The sequence below is a fragment of the Triticum urartu genome, chromosome 6 (assembly GCF_003073215.2).
Source record: "Triticum urartu cultivar G1812 chromosome 6, Tu2.1, whole genome shotgun sequence".
Classification (NCBI taxonomy): Eukaryota; Viridiplantae; Streptophyta; class Magnoliopsida; order Poales; family Poaceae; genus Triticum; species Triticum urartu.
This window is the reverse complement of record NC_053027.1, coordinates 1043236-1065957: the sequence shown is the minus strand read 5'-3', so window position 1 is coordinate 1065957 and position 22722 is coordinate 1043236. Positions and strand designations below refer to the sequence as shown.

Genomic DNA, 22722 nt, shown 5'->3' with positions numbered 1-22722 from the left:
GCTCGTTCTGGGCAAGTTGACGTAGAGCCCGGAAGTTCACGTGGCCGTAGCGCGCATGCCAGCGCCATGCGTCCTCTTCAGCGTGCGCCGCAAAGCACACTGGCTGGGCTGGTGTGAGCTGCAACACGTACAGCCTCCCCTGGTTCCGATGCACTCGCGCGAGGAGCCGCCCACCAGGATCACGGAGCTGGAGCACGCCGAAGCTTATGTGGGTCTCGTAAGCGAGCTCGTCCAACTGTCTGATGCTGACGATGTTGCTGCAGAGCTTTGGGATGTAATACACATCTGACAGTACCAAGTGCTCACCGTTGCGGCATTGGAAGAGGATCGTCCCTCTCCCCTCGATCTGGACCGCCGAGCCGTCCCCAAGTTTCATAGCGCCGCGGACGCCGGTGTCCAGCGCCAAGAAAATCTCTCGCCGGCCCGACATGTGGTTGCTGGCGCCCGTGTCGAGGTACCAGACTAGATCGCATCGCTGGCCGTCTGCCGCTGCGCGCGCCTGGGAGTGCTCTTCGTTGAGCAGTACATGCTCCGGCGTGGGTTCGGCCGCGGTCCACACGTCCGCAGTCGCGAGGAGGAGCGAGCTCTCCTCTGCCCCACCTTGCGCCAGGTGAGCCTGCCCCTTTCGTTCCCACCGGGGCTCGGTGCAATCACGAGAGAAGTGGCCATTTTTATTGCAATTGTAACACTTCACCTTAGACATGTCGCGCCCGCCGTTGCCGGTATTGTCGCGGCCGCTACCGCCACCTTGGCCTTGAGCGCCGTTGCCGCCCCTCTGGTTCTGCGGCTTGCCACGGCGGCAGTTGCCGCCGCCCCCGTTGCCGTTCCCATTGCCGGCGCCATTCGAGCCGGACCCCTGGCCCTGCTCGCGCTCCCGGCGCCGCGCGTCCCACTGCTGCTCCGTCATGAGCAACTGGCCGCCTCCGCTGGCCTGAGCCGCCCCGCCACCACAACGCTCCTCTGCGGTGTGCAGTCGACCGATCAGCTCCTCGACCGAGATTGTGGTCAGGTCAAGGAGCGTCTCGATCGCGACTGCGATCTGGGCGTAGCGGGCGGGGACGACACGAAGGATCTTCTGGATCACGCGCACCTCGTCGACGTTGTCCCCCAGCGTACGCAACTGGTTGACTAGGGCAGTGATCCGCATGCCGAAGGAGTCGAGAGTCTCGCCGTCGCGGAAGGTGATCTGCTCGAACTCCGCGCGCAGTCGCTGCGCGGTCGCCTCGCGCACATGGTGCACCCCCATGCGCATGACCTTGATCGTGTCCCAGGCCTCCTTCGCCGTTTCCTTGACGACGAGGACACCGAGCATATCTGGGGGGACGGCCCGGAACAGAACGCCGAGCGCCGTCTTGTCGTCGCGCACGTGCTGTGCGTTGCCTTGGATCGCGTCCCAGAGCCCCCAAGACTCCAGGTGCACCTTCATCACGAGGGACCACTCGATGTAGTTCGTGGACGTCAGCGTCGGGAACGTGGTGCCCGCACCGGGCACGAGTGGCGCGCGCTCTGTGGCCGCCGCCTGGTGGATCACCACCTGCCGCTCCCTCCGTGCGCGGCTCCGTCCACGGCTGCGCCCCCATGATGGAGTGCGCGAGCGGCTCCCATCCCCGCCGTCGTTGTGGGGTGCCGCCGCCGTCTGGACCGGCTGAACTGCGGTGTCAGCCATGGCGCCAGGATCGCCGGAAACAGGCTCTGATGCCAATTGTCAGAGTCGCTCGACCTCTCTCAACTCACCAGACACACAGAGAGAAGAGACAGGAGGTTTTTGCGTCACGTTCAACCTTATGACCTTTTCTGTTTTTGATCTCGTCTACTTATTCTGTTACAAAGAGAAAAAGTGGCCCGGTCCTAGTGCCACGATCCCTAAAACTCGCGCCATCCCACGAGTGGGTTTCGTGGCTGACCACCCCGATCGATCGGGCAACGATCGTGCCCAGATCGCCTACATGCGCGGCTCGCACAACAACTCGCAAGCTCGTGCGCCTAGCTACATTATTTTCTGACGAAAAACAAACTAACTGAAGAAAAAACTGCAGCGACTAGAATAGCTAACATTTATGTCCCTTCACTTTCAATTCCTTGAAATAATTTAGACCTTGCACCTTGCTGTAGACTTTTCCAGAGGTGTCACCTTTTGCTAATAGGAGAATGTTCATCAGCATCAACATTGCAAGTTGGCGATGACCACCAAAATCACATAATTAGATCTTGGTCAACAATGGTTGTCACCATCGTTTCAGAATGGTTGGTCTGTGTAACAGTCCAACTGGCTGTAATGATTTTTTTTTTTGTGTGGCTGCAACATCTCATATGGAAGCACCTTCCGCACCAACGATTGCCACCAACATCTCATATGGAAGCACCTTCCCTTGTAGCATGTATATGCTGTATGTAATAGTAATAAATACAGAGGGATTACCACCAGAGGTTTGTTAGGAACTGCTCAAGGGGCAGACCATTGGAATCATCAGAGAGCAGCCCACATTGGCTCAGCTTAATTATGCAAGGATGATGGTATTTATACATCCTCCACATATAAATCTCATCTCAACCTGTTGAAATGTCTGACATGCGTAGCAATATCATTCTGAGCAATGTAAAACAGACTTAATTTTTGTGTCAGATTGGCGGCTTCAATATGAACCTGATCTACTTCGACACGGCTTAGAAATTCGTCAAAGGCAAGCTAAGCTTCCTTTTTTTCTGTTGGAAATGGAGGCGTGCCCCGGCCTCTGCATCATAATGATGCATGCAGCCATCTTATTGAAAAGTCTCGAAGTAGCACAAAGTCATAAAGGTATTACAGTTCGCAAGTGGAGCAAAGAAAATAAAATAAAAGTACATGCCCAGAATCACAACCGGTAAGGCAAAAAAGAGGATAAGCTCCCTAGACTCCTATCCTGTTATGCGACCGCCATGTGCGTTTGATATAGATTTAATATACTCCTATGTAATATTTATACGTATAAATACTTATGGTACATGAAACGAATGTTCAGTTCCTGAAAACCAATGACGAGCAGCTCGTGACGTGGAAGAGGTCCTCAGGGAGGCCGATGTGATGAGCCTGCACCCTGTGCTGGTCGAGACGACGTACCACCTAGAGCGTTTGACATTGCTGAAGACTCTTGCAGAGTGCAGGATTTTGGCATTTCTAAAGAATTAAATTGGCGCTATCCAAGCCATCAATACTCGTTGTGCAAAGAGCCAAAGACATCAAATGTAACAGTCCCTTACTCTTGCTCTCATTTTGCCTTGGCTACTACTTATCTGGTCTGGCAAGTCTTACGATGTTAATATAAAAAATACTGTGAACTACCCGTCTGGCTAAACTTAATCAGGCATCCGTCAGATCCAGTCTGAGCCTCTACCAAGAAAGCCAACGGCAACGGAAGGTATGAAATTTGTTGACAACGCTAAAAATATTGTAATAATATTATATTATTCCTTATCGGCATATTTGCTGCAAATAATTGTAATATATTGTCCACAATTGACATGGGACTAGAAATAAATTATGCAAACATACAGGAAGCGAAACTACATGACATACTCTCCTCTAAAGTGATCTATGTAACATACTCCAACTCCATATAAAATAAGTGGTAATTCAGATGAAATACTTGGAAGGACGCGATTGTGGTATTGCACATGTATTCTTAGCGTGGCAAAGTGACTGAGGATGAAAGTTCTTGCTCTTGACTGTAGCAACGGGAGATACCTTCAGATGTTGAATTACCAGAATTGACAACCTTCATCTGTGCATCAGAGTTACTAACCTTTGGGCATAAAAAACAATCAATCTCTCCATCAATAGCCGGGAGAATTTTGCATTTTCTTAGCCTCTTAGTTCTCAGAAATTGCAACCTCATGTCTACTTCTTTCATAGTAGGTCTGTCTCTTCCTTTGAGTCTCAAACATGCTTCTGCAAGTGAACAAATATCATCAATCTCTTCCGGATTTGCCTCTTTGACAACCTGAGGATCCATTATTTCCATGATAGCTCCCTCTTGCAATCCTTCCACGAAATAATGGTACAGGTTTTGTTTTGCACCTAGACCATTGATAAAAATTGGCTTTTTTCTTGTCAAAAGTTCCACAAGTATTAGTCCAAAACTATACACATCACTCTTTTCAGTTAGCTGCCCGGTATGGTAATACTCTGGATCTAGGTAACCAAATGTTCCTTGGACAATAGTCATCACATGAGTCTCATCGAGGGAAAGAGACCTTGAAGCACCAAAGTCAGAAACCTTTGTAGCGAAGCTGCTATCCAATAGTATGTTAGAAGATTTCACGTCTCTATGGAAAATTGGTATTGCAGCAGCCGATTGCAGATAAGCAAGTGCCCCTGCTGCTTCTACCGCAATCCTAATGCGATCATCCCATGACAGCAAGCATTTGGCAGTAACATCAACGTGAAGAAGGTCATGCAATGTACCATTAGATATAAACTCGTACACCAGAAAAGGCACCTCAGATTCGAGGCAACAACCAAATAGCTTCACCACATTGCGATGGATGATTTGAGATAAGATAGCAACCTCATTGAAAAACTGGTCTATCTCAGTCTGCTCCACAATTTTGGATTTTTTAATAGCCACCACCCATTGGTCAGATAGAATCCCTTTATAAACTATACCATGTCCTCCATGACCAAGAACACGAGTGACATCAAAGTTGTTGGTTGCCTTCTCTAGTTCCTCCAAGGAGAATATCTTTGTTTTGTTTGTGGCGCTTTCATCTGAGATCAACTGCTGCAAGGGTAGGCCTTTATTTTTCTTGAAGTGTGCTTGTCGAATTCTCTTTTGGATGCCTTTCTTCCACTTGTTGGCGAATACAACTACACAGACTACAATAATTATGAAGCCAAATGGCCGTATGCATCGTCCAGATGCAGAGGCCGGGGGTCGTCCTCCTTTTCTAAAAAAACAATAATTATGAAGCCAAGGCCACATCCATTTCCAGTTGCAATACCTACATTTAGTCATTGTTCTCTGAGTCACTCTGCATTTGGTTAATTATAGTTGCAATGAGGAGATATTGGTAGCTATGACTTACCCAAAAGAATATTGTGTTTCTTCGCTGATGTAACACATTGCCTTTTTTATCGGATCAAACTCTTTTCTATGTGGGCAACTTGAGCATGTGTAATTTCCAAAAGAATTTTTACACGCCCCGTTGCAGTTGTTTGGTAGTGTGCATTCATCAATATCTGTAGAAAACTGTCGTTAGTTATATATTGGCGGCTAATGTATTACTACCTGCTAAAAAATGTCAGGTCAAATTCGTATCATCTCAATGCATAAATTCAAACTCCTTTAGGTTTGTGTAGTGTTTTCATAATTTTTTAATTAAAAAACCATATTTTTTCGTCCCACAAATCTTCTGAAAATATATATAGTAACGGTCCCTCAATTCCTGGACCTGCAAACCTTACTCGCTCAACTTCTAAAACTGGATACGTACGTTTGGTCCCCTATACAGCTTCAGATCATTTTCGACCGACGTGGATACAGTATCAAAAATATTTTGGAGCACTGATTATTTTTTTGCCAGTCCTTAAAGTAATTTGATTCCATGACAATTGTTCACAAGCACTTGAAACTTTTGTCAATGTTTGTCACAAAAAAAATCAGATTTTTTTAAATTTGTTTGAATTTACAGTTCACCGAGCTCATTTGAGCTCGGGAGCAGACGGACACTTTCCCCCTCTGGGGCGATTGAGAAGGAAGCTATTTGGTTCTCACCAACCATGTGTGTTGACCAAGTCCAAGACTCCAATATGTGTGTAGGCAGGGCCTCGTCGTGCTACTGCTATTCACTGTCTTTGGTTCCTGGGCGCTCTGGTGTTCGGCTAGTGCAAGTAGTGTTTTCCATGCATTTTTTTACTTGTATCTTGTGTTTAGTTGTAAGCTATCCAGGGTGCTCCTTTGTATTTTTCAGGTGATATGTGTGTGTTTGTTTTAATTCCGGGCATGTTGATGGCTTTATTAACAACTCAAAGTTAGGCCTGTCTGGAGCGTTTTATCTAAGAAAAATTTGGGGGCTGAAATAAAAATTCGAACGAAGATTCAAAAGAGGATTGCACTGGGAGTGATCATTTCCTAATGTAAGATGAAGATGAAGAGGGTCTCAAGATTAACAACTTGAGTGTTAGAGTTGTGTCGAATATAGTGTACAAGGTAGGTTACAGGTTGACTCTGAGTAGTATTGTGTTTAGATAGAATATGGAGTCCTGTCCTAATAGAACACTTGTATCCTAGGCCTCTCAGATACAACAAGGGTAGACACACGATATAATCTATGCAAACATAATAGCACAGGAATGCAGGGGAAGCCGGCGGCATGTGTCGGCGTCCAAGGTGACCGGATGCATATTGTAGCGGTACCATGGGGAGGAGCACCCATAGTCAGGCCCGGGATGTAGCCTATCGGTGAACCTCGTTAACAAATCTCGGTGTCGTCCTCGTGCGATCGCTTGGTTCTCGGATGATTGACGGTATGCCTCAGATTTATTCTAACAAATCGTATGATGATCTAGGTTGTTCGAGGATTACGGATTGTTGATTTAGAGAGGAAGGATCAAGTCTGAGATGCAGCCGGCTGGCGCGTGGTTCTCAGCGTGATCAGAAAATGCAAATAAGGAAATAGGCGAGATCTTGATGAAGATCAAAAGCAAACAACAGCAGGTGGACATAATCGGTCTCGGCGAGGAAGACGTGGCGATCAAGGGAACACATTAGCAGCGTCATGCAGTGTCGTGGATTTGTCACGGCAGATGCCCTTAGTGTGAGGACTTAGTCGTTAGGCCAACGCATCTATGTGGTATCTTGAGAGGGGTTGAGCGGGACGAGAGAGACGGGCTTTTACCCAGGATCGGCCCCTCACGGTGGAGGTAAAAGCCTACATCCTGCTTCATTGATATTGATGACGATAATGCTCACGATTATAAGGGTGCTCTTTCCCTACCTCTATCTCGAGAGCTATTGACTTGTCTGGCTCAACTTGTGAAACTTGTCTCTCTTGGGGTGTCCTGTCCCTCCGTATATAAGTTGGAGGGGCGGGTTACATTTGGAGTCCTAGTAGGACTAAGATTACACTATTATAAGTGGAGTCCTAGTCTTGCTTCCCTGGTAAAGGAGTATTCCTTACGTTTTCTATCTTAAACCGGCCCACCATCATGTGAGTCCGCCTTCCCATGAACCGCCTTATGGGCCACCGGGTCTTGTCGCTCCTCTGTCCTGCCTGCCGGGTCACCAATGAGGCACCAGGCCCGGCTGGGTCATCGGTGAGTGGAGAGATCCAGGCGGGTCACTTAGTGAGTCGCCAAGTCAGGGCGGGTCACTAGTGAGCTGTCATGTCCGGCCGGGTCATACTTTCGGCCAAGTCATACCGCGGGGTATATCCCCGACATTAGCCCCAGTGTAATTTGGATTTATCCATGTTAAACCGATCCTACAAAAATAAACACAAGAACAAATTTGATAGCTTGTGCTCTGGGTTTAAAAGATTTCTGAGCCGGCACCTGATCATCCTTAAGTCCTTATCATTTCCTCCTTGATACGTGTCCATGATCTTATAGCAAATCTCCTTTAGCAGATATGTTCAAACTTTGCTAATGCAAAGAATCGGGCACTTCTTCTGAAAATTTCGGGTCAATAGACCAGCTTCATAGTCAATTTGCTGACATTGGCTTCTTGCAGAAAAATATTATAAAGAATAATCTATTTGACTCGGCTTGCAATGCTCTAGCTTTGACAAAAATATTGGTCTTGAAATACTCATCCAATTTTCAGCCGGCTTAAATATGTAGAGTTTCCCAAGCTATGATTGCCAAAATTGCCAGTTTGTAAATATGTAGAGTTTGCCAAGCTTGAAGGTGTACCTCCCTTATATGCATATCACCTGTAGCCCCCGTGTCTTAAGAAGGGAGCGCAGTAACAACTTAAGACTTGCTTTAATGTTAATGCTGCAATTTGGAGAAATTCGGATTGTTCATCTAAGCCACCAGGCATAAACTGAATATTTTATACTTTACATATGTAGCCCCCAAGTGCCGAATCATTATGCTATAATGAGTAGGGACTTTGTAGATATGATCATGTAGATTTCAGCAGCAGTGTGTAGCCCCCAAGGGCCGGCTCAGTAAGATAATACTGAGCTGGGACTTTATGTGTATTTCAAAAAATAACACCAAATGATGTACCTCCCATGTTTTGGGTTACCTTTGACAGGAGCAATTAGTAGCCCCCAAGGGTCGGCTCATTATGATGTGATGAGTTAGGTCTTCAATAAGGTGACTTAAAAACGACCTTTCAATAGCCCCCAAGTGTCATGGTGCATGCTTGCAGCGAAATGGGACTTACTTCCATATTTGACATAATCATGATTTGAATAATGTAGCCCCCAAGTGTCAGGTCGTGTGCTTGCAGCGACTCGAGACTATTCCTTCCATTGAAAAATAAAATCATATCAATTACCCGGATGATGTTACTAAAAGCCTTTGCATATTCAATATTAAACCATGCTCTTTGATGTGAGCTGGTGTTCTTGGAAGAAGAAACAATAGCCAATGCACTGAAATGGCCTTTGGAAACCTTAATCCTAATACTGGTTATTGATAACCATAATAAAAATCCAGCCATATTGGCTATTTAAGATTGGAATACTATAATCCGGTGTGATAACAATCACAAGATCTTGTCTTTTGACGAGTAAATCTAGAGTTTAAATACCCAGTGTCTCTTTGGCCGATGAAGACTTAATGCTCATTCATTCCAATCTGGGACATTTGCAACCCAGCGGCTTATAGCCTTTATAAAAATCTAGAATTGATAACTCTTTAGAAACACCAATTTTAATCCTTGATGATGGGTTTGAACTTAAATCATTTATGTAAACCATAGCTCTGCATGTCCTGCACAAAGCTTAAACAACATATGCCCTGGCGACTTAACGTCAAAAACCAGGGCGGGTAACAACCCAAACATAGTATAGTCTTACGCAATTATGTACTGGCGACTTAAAGTCAAAAGCCAGGCTGGGTTATCAAACCTCGCATATTCTTATAACCAGGAAAACATACCTATAGAATTAACTCATACTGCTGGCTTATATTGCCATATCTAGTGAGGGTGATAACCCAAAGATTTATAACTGTATGATTCCAATTGCGCAATCCAAATTATGCTGGCGACAAGTCCATAGTCAGGGCGGGTTACCAAACCCCAAATGTTCATACCATTATCGAAAAACATACCTGGAGATTGATATCATGGTGATACCTCAATAATTATAATCCGTCACGGGTATTGACCCGTAGGCATGCAATATCATGATTTTGATTGCTCGAGGCAGAGATATCCTGGCGACTTAATCGTCCGCTATCAGGGCGGGTTATCAAACTAAAAGATTCTCAATGATGAGTCATATAATCAAGGCTACATGGCCTGTGAAATCGGTTCATACTGCCGGCTTACATCGCCATATCCGATGAGAATGACAACCCAAAAACTTAGAGCGCATAACTCCAAATGCACAATCCGAAATGCTCCTTTTTTGCGGCATTGGCCTTATTTATTCTTGACCGTTCGTTAGATAATTTCGATTCCTTGAATTTCACGAAAGCGGGCCAGTGATCTCTTTGCTTCTTCAGTGTTCATGTGAATTTTGGAGTCTTCTTTTGCTCTTTGGCCTTAAGATCTGGACGTTTCTTTGTTGGCTCTTTCCATTCTTGAATGGAGATCGGGAGTTGGTCCTTCACAAGAACTCCGCACAGAGGAACAAACTTGTTCGCAATGTTCTTAGGCGCGCTTGGTTCGCTATTAGGTTTAACTAGTCATCAACCCGTGCATCTGCACGGGCTAGCACTTCTAATATTAAATTCTCCTCTGGTCCCTTTTACTCCGCATATAAGATTTGTCAGAAGTAAAACTTCATAAAGTTTGACCAACTTTATTGAAAAAAAATCAAGATTCATAATGCAAAATCAATATCATTAGATGCGCAATGAATTTAATTTTCAGGTTGTATAACGTTAGTATTGCAGATGTTGATATCTTTCATATAAATATGGTCAAATATATGATCTTTGAATTCACCAAATCTTATATACGGTCTAAAAACGATCATTTGGAGTAGTAGTACAATTCCTAGTAGTAGAACATGATACTGTAGCAAAAAAGATTTCTGCATTTTAAAATTATTTTAAGGACCATTTTTTATTTGTATTTTATGTTATTCTATTAACCAATAACTTCGTAAAGAAAGTGTTGTATGATAGGCTGGGAACTGTGTGATAGATAATTCACATTTCAAGATCTTCTTTGTACCAAAAAAGAATCTTCAAAGAATTTGTTTTATGATAATTGTGCTTGAACATTACAGTACTTTCTATCCCTACTACCATAGGGAGGAGAGCAGGATCAAAGCAGAGGAGGAGACAACGGCCTATACAGAGGACTCCACGCAGATTTTTCTCGAGTGAATAGTTGATTGACAGAGCCATGGATGCTTATTATTATTTCACGGGCAATCAACTGAATATCGAAATTCTTATGAACGGGAGAAGGCTTTCTGTGTTTTATGAATGGACGTGGGGCTTTCCTTTTTTTTAATTGACGTGAGGCTTCTTTTTTTGCGAGAATTACTTGAGGCTTATCTTGTTTTTTTTCTTTTTTAGACGTGAGGCTTTCCCTTTTTTGTTTGAGAAAGGTTGGACGTGTCGCATGTGTTTTTTTCTTGTCGGACGGGATGATCAGCGTTATGCAATTTTTCCTTTAGTCCTGAATCATAAATTTTAGAATCTAACGGTTAATTGATTTTGTTTGTGTGAATATTCTTTTCCTTTTTATCGTTGGATTTGTTTTGGTATTTTATTATCATTAGAATTTTAATGGACGCTTACCTTCTTTATTTGTCGGAACAGATGGATGCTTTCCTTGTTTTCCTTACGTGAGGATTTTCTTGTTTGTCTGTTATTTTTTTCCAGTGGCAATCAGCCGGATCGTGGATTTGTTTCCTTTCTATCGTTGGATTTGTTTTGGTACTTTATCGTTAGCGTTTTAACCGGCAGCTTTCCTTCCTAATTTGTGGGCACGGGTGGAGTTTTTTTACGTGAGGATTTCCTTGTTTGTTTCTTTTTTACGTGAGGCTTTTTTTGTTGCGTGGAGTTTGTTTCTTTTTTACGTGAGGCTTTTTTTGCTGCGTGGAGTTTTTTTTGTTTAAACGACAGCTTTCCTTCCTAATTTGTGGGCATGGGTGTAGTTTTTCTTATGTGAGGATTTCCTTGTTTTTTTATGTGAGGCTTTTTTTTGCGGGTGGTTTTGTTTGTTTCGTTTGACTATAAGGTGGACGTGTCAGGTGCGTTTTTCATAGGATTGGATCGTCTGCATTACGCAAGTTGTCTTTTCATCTTGTTCGTAAATTTTATAATCTAACGGTTTAATTAATCTTGATGATGTGCATTAATGAGAGATCAAGAAAGATGCCTCCAATTAGTAGATATAAGATAAGATAAGATAAGATAAGATGGCATCGATGTTGTACTTTACGCCCTCCTTCAACTTTTTGGCCGGGCCTCGCACTATCCTACTTCCTGTAGAAGATTTGCTCGATCCAAAGGGCTGAAGGAAGAAAGATCAATTCATTAATAAATATACAAATTATTTAAAACATGTGATGATCACCAGATTCCTGCTTATATAAATATCCCTCGCCGGTCTTTGTTATTTCAAGATCAACATTTTCTTCGTCATCATAATCATAGTCCTGGACTTCATCAATTCGGTCGTCTTGATCGTATATCATATCACCCTCCCCAGTATTGTTCAGATATTGGGAGCCGTCATCTTCTTCATTCTGATCATCTGGCCCGCGAGGGGAGCGTATGATCTCGAACAGGACCTCTTCTCCTTCTCTGCCGGTATTGTCTGCCATAGCTTTTATTTTACTAATCCAGAAGAAATATAAAACAATTTAGTATTCAAATTTCAATGCATGCATGCAATCAATAAGGAAAAACTGAATCATAGTACATAATATGCATCATCGAATATAATCTCGAATATATCGTCTCGAATATTATCGAATAATATATGTAATCTCAAATACATCGTCTCGAATATTATTGAATAATATATATAATCTCAAATACATCGTCTTGAATATTATCGAATACATCACTAGCTAGCTAGCTAATATAGATCGAATACTACAGAATAATCTAGTTCACTCGCGGTTCCTGAGGCGTGGGCGGTGGACATACAAACATTTGCATATCTACAATAATATCACCAAAAAAATTCTATGAACAGAAAAAAAATCCTAACTTTTGCATATGAACATACATACATCATCATCGTCATCATCTACTACTAAAATATGAACAAAAAAATCTATATATGTGAACAGGGCCTTCCTCGTCGACATCGGGGCAGGCGGCAGCGTTGGGGCGCGGGGGGAAAGGGGGAGAGGAGGGGGAACGGCGCGGTGAGGCTCACAGTGCAGGCGAGCGGCGGCGAGGTCGGGGCAGGGCGCTCGGCGTGCGCGACGGCGAGGTCGGGGCAGCGCGCGGCGAGGTCAGGGCAGGGCTTGACGTCGGCGAGGTCGGGGAAGGGCGCGTCGAGGTCGGGGCAGGGTGCGGCGAGGCCGGGGCAGGGGCGACGGCGACGACGGAGATGGTGGTCGGGGGCGGCAGCCTGGCGGCGTCGATGTCGTCGGCGTCGTCTAGGCGGCAACTGCGAGATGAGAAGTGGAATTTTTCACAAGTCTTGCTTATATACACGGCGCATTGGTCCCGGTTCGTGGCACAAACCGAGACGAATGCCCGCTTTGGTCCCGGTTCGTGCCATCAGCTGGGACCAAAGGTCTCTTTTCAGTAGCCCAAAGGGCGGGAAGCACAGGCCTTTGGTCCCGGTTGGTGGTACCAACGGCCTTGTGCTGGAACTGTCGCGGTGCGGTGGGATGTTTAGTCGCACCTCCCTAGCCGAGACGCTTCGATAGTGGTTTATAAGCGCTACTGTGCTGACCACTTCGAGCTCCTCTCTAATGCAGGCTTACGGGCCTAAAGACATTTTATCTGCCTATGGGCCTACTGGGCCTACTATGGGCCTGAATCCTGGCCCATGGGTGGGTTTCTAGTCGTATTCAGGCCGTGGTGGCCTAGTGGATGGCATTTTTTATTTTTTTTCCAGTTTTTTTGTTATCTTTGTTGCTTTATTTATTTTGTTTTGTTTCTACTTACAACAAAATACTTACTGTTTTTCAATGATTCTTTTTTATTTTAGGTAATAAAAATAATAAACTTTCTGTTAGTGCCATTAGTTTTCCAATTTGAATAGTTTAAATTTGAATTCTTTAAAATTTGTGTGAATCACTAGTTTGTGATTAACTTTACTATAAAAATAAAATACTTACTGTTTTTCAGTGATTCCTTTTGAGTTTAAGTAAGAAAAATAATAAACTTTCTGTTAGTGCCATTTGGTTTCCAATTTGAATTGTTTAAATTTGAATTCTTTAAAATTTGTGTGAATCACTAGTTTATGATTAACTTTACTATAAAAATAGATTTTGGAGTGATTCTTTTCCTGCTATTTAATATTACTATGTTTTATCATTATATTCAAAAAAGGTTTTGTTATTTTAGTTTCTAACAAATTTTTTATGATAATTCTTTTTGCTATTAAAGTTTCTAACAAAAAAAGTTATTTATGAATATTCTTTTTGCTTATAATGTTTTGAACAGAAAATACTTTGATAATTTTAGTTGCATAAATTTTATATAATTTTAGTTTCAATAATACTAGAGGTTTATGAAAGCTTTTTAGTTGATTCCTTTTGCTATTAAAGTTTCATTAAAGTTTTCTAGTTCATTGTTTTTTCTATTAGAGTTTCATTAAACTTTTCTAGTTCATTCTTTTAGTTTATTATTTTTTCTATCAGAGTTTCATAAAAGTTTTGTAGTTCATTATTTTTGCTATTAGTTCATTCTTTTTGCACTAAATGACCCTGAAATTGAAAGGCACTACAAATGAACTCTGAAAAGGTTGAAAGTTGGCATGGTATCATCATTTCACCAACATAGCATGTGCTATAAAGTACAGATGGTTACGGCAAAAACTAGATGCACTTCATGTACAAAATGGACAATCTCTTTCGAAGTATTAGGGTTTCAGACGAAAACTCATCTGTTACAAAGGGATTTCATTTCTTTAACTTACTTGAACTCCAGACTTTTTGTGTGTTCAAAGTGCACCAGTCATAGCCACATCATCAATTTTCAACCCTTTCTGACTTCATTTGTTATTTTTCATGCAACTATTCTGCTTGTTTGCCTCAGCCATTTCGAGAAACATAATTATATGTGTCTATCACCGTACATCCATTGCCGGTTCATCTGCTTGCATTATATATAATTATGTGCGTCAAAACCATTACAGATTCGCATGGATAGTTAAGTGACCAAATTAATAAAAGTTCATCATCACATTGAAACCAAAGTACATACATAGTTCAAATTGAACAACATATAGCTCTCCAGAGCATCTACTTAAACCATACATTGAAACTATCTAAAACCTTTCAATGCAACAACAAATGCGATCATAATCACAACCAAGGTAACAATTGATCCAACAGCATAATGATACCAAGCCTCGGTATGAATGGCTTATTTTCCAATATTTCCCATCTATGTGACACCCCAAAATTTTTACCTTGTTTTAATAAATTAAATTTTGCCAGGAAATTAAGACTTTTATTTTCTGGGCTCCCTTTTGATTTTTGAACCATTTTCTTCCTTGTTATTGTGGAGTTTTTCCCCAAATTGAAAACTTTTCAAATATGTTATTGGACTTGTTTAACCTCTCAAGAAAAACTCTTCTTTTATTAGTAGAACTAACTACATAATTAATTTTCTTGATCTTTATTTTCTTGAAAAATGGTTTTCCAAGGTTATATGGCCATATTTGTACTACAACCATTTGATAAATTCACTTAAAATTACAACCAAAATTTGGAGATGTCATGTGATGTTTTTAAATCACTTTTATACAAAAATAACTTTTATTCATATAATATTTTGAGCTCTACACCCAATTTTCTTCTCTGGTCCAGAGTGCAATTTTGCACTACAACCCATTTAAATATTTTCTTCTAGCCTCCACCAAAATTATGGGATGGTGGTAATAGCATATGATTCAGCTTCATGCAAAAACCTAGTGATGTTCTTTGAAAAATATGAGTGAATCAACCTCTTTTCCATTCTGGTCCAGCCTTGTGATTTCTACTGCAACCCTATTTATTTTTGCTCCAGTGACCTTGTGCTTTCTCCTACTTGTAGTCAACCCTACCAAACCCCTAAGTCCAGGAGCATGCACCCATTGGATCATTTTTGGTTCATGAAATACTGCCATTTATCTCCTGTCCAGAATTGAAGTTTTGTAAAACTTGCACTAACAAGTTTGTGCTTTTCACAAACTAACCTCACCACCCTCTTTCTCTTCTGAAGAGACCCCACTCTGGAAGTTTTGGCCACTCCAAGAACTTCCTAAATGCCTCTGGCATTTTGTCAAACACCCTGTGTGCATAGACAGATTTGGCATGGTTGAAAGTTTTGTGTTGTGAACTTGCACCTCTGAGCAAACTAACATGTCCACTAAACTCCCAGATACTCCTAACCTAGGTCTGCTAAGTGCCAGCCTCACCCAAGCTCTGTGGCATGCATTAGCATTTCGTCGAGCACGTTCCATGCACGCCCGGAGCGCGAGCAGAGCGCGCGTTTTGCACGTGCCGCACCCGAGCCGCCGCGTTGCGCCCCTGGGTTCCGCCCGCTCTGCAGAGCCGCGCGACTCACACAGCTACTCAGCGCAACGCGCCAAGAGCCCCTCGCCACGTCTCCGGCGAGCCAGGAGCTAAACGCCACGGCCGCCCGACAGCCCTGCTCAGGTCGGCGCCGCCCAAGCCTCTCCCGCTCGCCAGCTCGCCCCTGGAGCAGTGCCCGCTCATCCGCTAGCTCCTGCCGACATCCCCAGCCCCGCCACGTTGCCCTGCAAGCTACAGAACGTCGGTCGCCGGCAGCCTTATCCACCGCCGCGGAACCGACCTCGTCGCGCTATGAAAGGAAGCCCCGAGCTCACCCGAGCACTCAGGCGACCTCAGGCCACCCCCATGGCACCCCCACAGCCAGCAATCGACGGGGGAAAGCCGTCTTCCCCAACTTCGGCCGGTTCGGCCGCCGCCACGTCCCAGCTCCATTACCGCAACCAGAGCCCCTCCCGTCCGTCCAACGCCACCAAACGACTCCACTCCATCTTGCGGAGCAACCCAGACCCCCAGCTGCGACGGAGAGCCACCGAAGCCACAAACTCACTTTGCCCGACGGCCGCCGACTGCTGCGGAGCTCGCTGCCGACAGCTCCGTCCACCCCAGAGGCCAAAGAAACCACCGGAAGGACCGCCCTGGTCTCGCGGATCCATCCCCGCCCTCAGCTCCCCGCAAGGACCCGCCGTTCGCCGGCGACCCTCGCCGGAGTTTCGCCCCGCTCGGGCAGAGAGACAGGAGAGGAGGGAAGACCAGTCAAACCTGACCAGTGGGCCAGGCGGGCCCACTGTCAGTGACCCACGTGCGGTCCGCGCTGGATAAGTGGAGGCGTATTTCCAGAATACGCTTTCGACGTGTACGTATCTATTCGAATCGTTTTTCTTTTTTCTGTTTTATTTTAAAAGCAGATTTTGATCACAACTTTGACTGCCTATAACTTTTTAATTATAACTCCAAATGAGTTGATTCTTTTTCCTACCTTCCTCAAATTTTGTCTAGTTTATTTTAAAATTTATTTAAAAAATTTACAAACACCTTTTTTGTGCTGTTTTGGAATTGTGTGTTAATTCCAATTTATTTTAAATAGGATTTTGGAGAGGGAGGAGAAAGCTTTCAAAATGTTTTGGAGTGCACCCTGCCTTTCCACACCATAAAGGCAAGCATTTTGAACCCCGGAATAATATTTTTGGTGTGTTAGTTGACACGTTTATAACACCACCTTATAACGGAGAACTTGTTATTTCATGTGACATGATCATTTGCATGGATGCATATTAGTGATTTCCTTGCTGTTGGAAATGAATATACATGTGATGGTAATCATCCTCATGTGCCTTGCATGCATGCCGGAAAGGAATCCGGGAAAGCCTCTGCCTTGGGTAGGCATGAGCTTGTCGCCGGCCTCCGTCGGGACGGTTACGTCCGGTATGGCATAGTAAGGTATAATGAGTGTTGATTTTGTTGATTGAAATATATTTGTTATACATGTCATGCAGGGAATTTATAAACCTCCTGAGTCGACCGTAGATCGAGTCTTGTTCCAGTAACCCCCATACTTGCCTCGTACTACCACTTGTCCCTGCCGCAGGTAGGGTACGGTTCAGTAAGTCGTCAACCCCTTTCAAGCACACACCGTACAGAGAGGCCATGGTGGAAGATACCGGTTGTAGCCAGTAGGCTGCCCACCTGGTCCGGGGGCATTGGTGTTTCCGGTTGGGACCGAGAGGGGAGGCCACCCCTTAGAGCACGCGATATAAATTTGATCCCATGCTACGCGAGGTTGTAGCCTCTCCACTTAGAGTTTTGCTTAACAAGTGTCGTGGGTGATTCCAGACACCGGTGAGTTAAGCTGGTGTGTGCAAGTCAGGTGTGTTTTCAATTAAAAGACCGTAGACGGAATTAGTCCCGATGGACTAATGGAATCCGTTACTCGTGGGTAAAGAGTACACCCTCTGCAGAGATTAAACCTATTCGAATAACCGTGTCCATGGTTAAGGACTACAGTCTGGGATGGGTCAAGGGTTGGTCTCAGTGTCGGTCTTCGGAGGAGATATTGTTAAACCAAAACTTGGATTGCAACTTGTGACTTGTGAAGATTATTATTATTATTATTATTATGGACTAACCCATCATATCATTGAGTATCCCTGGGACGGTTCTACCTCCTGGATATTCATTGTGATTAATTGTTCTATAAGCCCTTTATGTGGTGTCCCTGAGACGCCCGACTGTGGCAATGTTTGTTGTTTATTTATTTTGTAAGCCCTTTATGTGGTGTCGCTGAGACGCCCGACTGTGACATTGCTTGTTATTTATTTATAAGCCCTTTATGTGGTGTCGCCGAGACGCCCGACTGTGGCATTGCTTGTTATTTTATTTACCTTATAATCCCTTTATGTGGCGTCGCTGAGACGCCCGACTGTGGCATTGCTTGTTATTTACTTACCTCATAAGCCCTTTATGTGGTGTCGCACAGACGCCCGACTGCGGCATTTTATTTCCACTCCATTATTGCTTATTCATGTTGCATATAAATAACCTGCTTGCATGCATAAGAGACGTTTTATTTATGACTGACGATGTGATCATAAAATATTTCAATGCACGATTATCAATTATATTATTCCAGTGCTCATAATGTTTGCAAGTACATTCAAAGTACTCACTGGCTTGTCTCTGGCTATTGTCTTGGCCAGATTGCTTGCTTGGAGAGGAGCGTTGCGATGACAGCCCCGGGAACTAAGCAACGGTGATAGCAGCCTCGCGAAGATAGGAGTTAACCTGGTCAGCTGTTCCTGTGGGAAATGGAGTCCCATAGACACTGATGACTCACTTACCGCTTCCGCCATCAAACACTAGAAACCACTTGTTGTACCCACAGACCAGAATGGTCTTGTACTGCATATTATGTACCTTTGCTTGGAATTTCTATATCAAGTTGGTGCCTCATCAGCTAACAGTAATCCTGGGGCTGGTGAGCACAACGGCCATTTTCTGGAATTTAATGCCCGGAAAACCGGTCGCGACAATCTACAACCGTATTGCATCCATCTTGATCTTGTGATCATCGACGACATCTGCAACATGCAACTCTAATATCATCTTCTCCTCCTCATTTTTTTTATTTTTCCTTCATGTAATTGTTTTCTTCTTCCACTAAATTTAACCTCTCGACAATAGGGTCGGTTGGAATTTCCGGTTCAACTACCTCCTACATAAATAAAATCTATGTGACATTGGTCGGCATAATTGTCATAAACAATAAATGAACCAAATAGTTATAAAAAGATAATATATACCACATCTGAATCATAGCCAGGACGAGGGACGACGGGGGCGGATACCAGAACCATCGCACTATATAATAACAAGCAATAATAAAAGTAAGAAAATTAGACAAGTATCTAGCTAAAGTAAGAATATATTTTTCTTTCAGAAAGAAGATAAGAACAAGAGGCTCACCACAGTGGTGCCCGCGACGAGATCGGCGCAGGAGATCGACGGCGGTGAAGACGGGGACGGGACGGGACGTGACAGACCGCTAAACCTATGCAAATCTCGGGGAAAATGGAGTTTGGAGGTCGAGCTTCAAGAGGAGAAAGCTTAACTAGTATGGCTCGGGCATTTCATCGAACACCTCATGTGCATAGGAGGTGAGCTAGAGCACCCAAATGCCCTCCCCTCGCCGGCCAGAAAATACAGAGCACTGTGGAGTGTTCTGCTGCGGTGCTGGGGTATATATAGGCAGCTCATTTGTCCCAGTTTGTGGCTGGCACCGGGACTAAAGCTCCACCTTCTGTCCCGATTCGAGCCACGAACCGGGAACAATGAATGTGGGCCAGAAGCGAGGCCCATTGGTCCCAGTCCGTGCCTAGAACCGGGACAAATGGGTCCAGACGAACCGGGACCAATGCCCACGAGGCCCCGACCGGCCCCCCGGGCTCACGAACCGGGACGTATACCCCCATGGGTCCCGGTTCGTGACTGAACCCGGACTAATGGGCTCCCCAGGCCCGAACCAAAGCCCTGTTTTCTACTAGTGGTGGACCAGTCATGGAAGTTGAGGACGAGGCTGGAGTATACGGAGCCTTCCACATGGTCGATGAGGTGGTACTCCCGGAACACGAGGGAGAAGTACGTCTTCCACGCGTAGTAGGAGGTGTCCGTCTCGGAGAGAAGAACCGGAGCCCGCTCGTAGATGTTGAGGTTGCGTTTGTCGTTGATGTCGGGAGGGCTGGCGTTGGCGAACGGGTTGTAGGGGTTGGAGGAGCCGGATGAGGTGACGGACGACATGGCAGTGGCTGGGTGGAGCGGCTAGGGCTCGGCTTATGGTTTTGGTGGCGGCGACTAGAGAAGCGGCGGCGGCGTGGGGTTGGGTGGCAGCGGCGGCTTAAGGGAAGCGGGGGCGACGAGTGGAGTTGGCGGCGGCGGCGCTAGGGTTAGATGGCTGCGGGTGTCGCGGCGACGGCAGGAGGCAGTGACGGCGAGGGCAGCGTCATGGAGTAGCGCGGCGGCGGAGAAGGGAGGGAGCGGCAGCTGCGAGCGCGACGAGGGCGCGGGCGGTGGCTGGGTTGGCGGCGGCGGCGGGGCGCAAGCACGGTCGTAACCTAAAAAATTGATACTATGTATGTTGTGGGAATTGCACGATGTATTACTCAGATGCAATTGCACGTATACATGATGTTCAACGGTGGACCATGATGTTCAATTGCACTAATTTTACCCTCTATTGGAATTATGTCAGGATGAAAGATGTGTGGTCAGGATGAAAGATGATGCGATGAGGTCTTGGAGGAGGAGGAGATCACAAGGTGAGGGGATTCCCAATCCAACTGACCGGAAAGTGACATGAAGCTAGCTAGCTAGCAGACGATGACTGGAGGATGGAGACAACATCGCGATTATACATTTGAGCATGCGCATGTACATGCTTTCAAGAGACAAACGGTGATTATTATACAATTAAAGCGATATGAGACAAACGGTGAAGATTGATCTATATAAAGATATATCATCAACATCATGGATATATATCTATCCGAGTTTGCTAATCTCCTCATATTCATATACTATAAGGGAAACATAAATTATACTCTAATAATCTGAAATTACCAAAAGAAACCCAAGCATTATCGTCTACGATGTTCCCCCTCTGAATGGCAAAGGTTGTCGTGCTGCAACAGTACAACTGTGAGACACGGAAGATAAACCTGAACAAAAATTGTTCACTGAATACGAAGTTTACCAAGAAAACCGGGAACTGTGCTAGCCGTTCCAAAACTATGATGTCTTTGAAAGATGATAGTAAAAAAAAGTATCTTTGACCACTAACTATCAAAACACTATTCAAATTTTTACCATGTACTTATTAGTATATCACTTTTTGAATTTGTATCTTTAAAATGGATTTATGCTACAAATTTTACATGATTAGTTAGCTATATAAACCTCACTGCCCGCAAAAGGAAAACAAAATCTATATAAATTTAGTGGCCAAAAAGTCTCACCGGGCACTCTACATGCTAAATTTAAACTGACTATTCAATGCTAATTTCATGTGAATATGTATGTCAGACACGTCAAATATGAATGCTCTTATGTGCCATTGAGTGACTCCTCAAACATCCTATACAGTACATGGTATGGTTTCCATCTCACACTGGACAACAGTAAAGAAGAAGCTCCTTTGGACTGGCACACCTCTTAATTCGCCTGTTTATGTTCTTACCGCCAGGAAGAGGGTCACCATCAGCACGAAGTTGAACGTTGAGTTCCATAGGAGTCACAACAGTGCTCTCATCACCGAGAGCAGCGCGAGCAAGAAGATCCTTTCTTGGGAGATGTAGAAGCCATCAGAGGTCGAGGAGATCTCAATCCCAAGAAAATAGCGAAGCGGACCAAGATCAGTCATGAGGAACTGATCGCGAAGGCGAGCCTTAACAAAGGCAATGTAGTCAGAGTCGTCACCAGTGATGATCATGTCATCCACATAGAGAAGGAGAAGAGTCCGACCACGAGGAGACGTGTGAACAAACAGCGCGGGATCATGATCACTGGGAAAGAAACCAGCGGCAATCACCACAGAGGCGAAGCGCTCAAACCAGGCGCGAGGGGCCTGTTTAAGACCATAGAGGGAGCGACGAAGCCTACAGACCATACCATCAGGAGCATAGTACCCCGGTTGTGGCTACATATAAACCTCCTCACGCAACTCACCATTGAGAAAAACGTTCTGGACGTCAAGTTGAGAGATAGACCACTGACGAGCAGAAGCGACAACAAGGAGAGTGCGGACAGTGGTCATGTGGGCCACAGGAGCGAATGTCTCATCATAATCGCGACCCTGCTCCTGCTAAAAATCACGGGCCACAAGACGAGCTTTGTAACGCTCAAGAGAACCATCAGAGCGAGTCTTAATCTTATTAGCCCACTCGCAAGTGATGGGACGAACACCGGAAGGGAGGGAAACCAGATCCCATGTGCCAGAGCGCTCAAGGGCCGCAAGCTATTCGGCCATCGCAAGCTACCATTCAGGCTGAGTCATGGCAGTCCGATAGGAAATGGGCTCAGCAATAACAGAGGGATCATACCGATCAGGAGAATAGCGATCAGGCGGGGGGCGAGGCCGAGCACGAAGATTATGAACCGGGGGGGGGGGGGGGGGGGGGGGGGGGGGCGTGAGCAGTGGTGCACCAGAGGTGGAAGGTGCGTCAGGCGAGTTAGGAGAAGCATCCTCAGGACGAGGGCGGCGAGTATAGTGGAGTGGAAACGGTGAGAGAGGGCGACGGACTGGAGATGATGGTGGAGAGGTGGAGGAGGAGGATGGGGAAGATGGTGTCAGTGGTGAATGAGTTGTTGGGGAACGTAGTAATTTCAAAAAAATTCCTACGCACACGCAAG

General features: G+C 44.9%; 1 protein-coding gene across 1 annotated transcript; it reads right to left on the bottom strand.

Moving 5' to 3' along the window:
* Positions 1-3659: 3659 nt before the first annotated feature.
* Positions 3660-4859, bottom strand: LOC125513711 (wall-associated receptor kinase-like 22; the record flags this gene model as incomplete). Its single annotated transcript, XM_048678876.1, has 1 exon — positions 3660-4859. A coding segment is annotated over one exon (1200 nt), but the record flags the coding sequence as incomplete, so codon positions are not given.
* Between the last annotated feature and the right edge of the window lie 17863 nt (positions 4860-22722).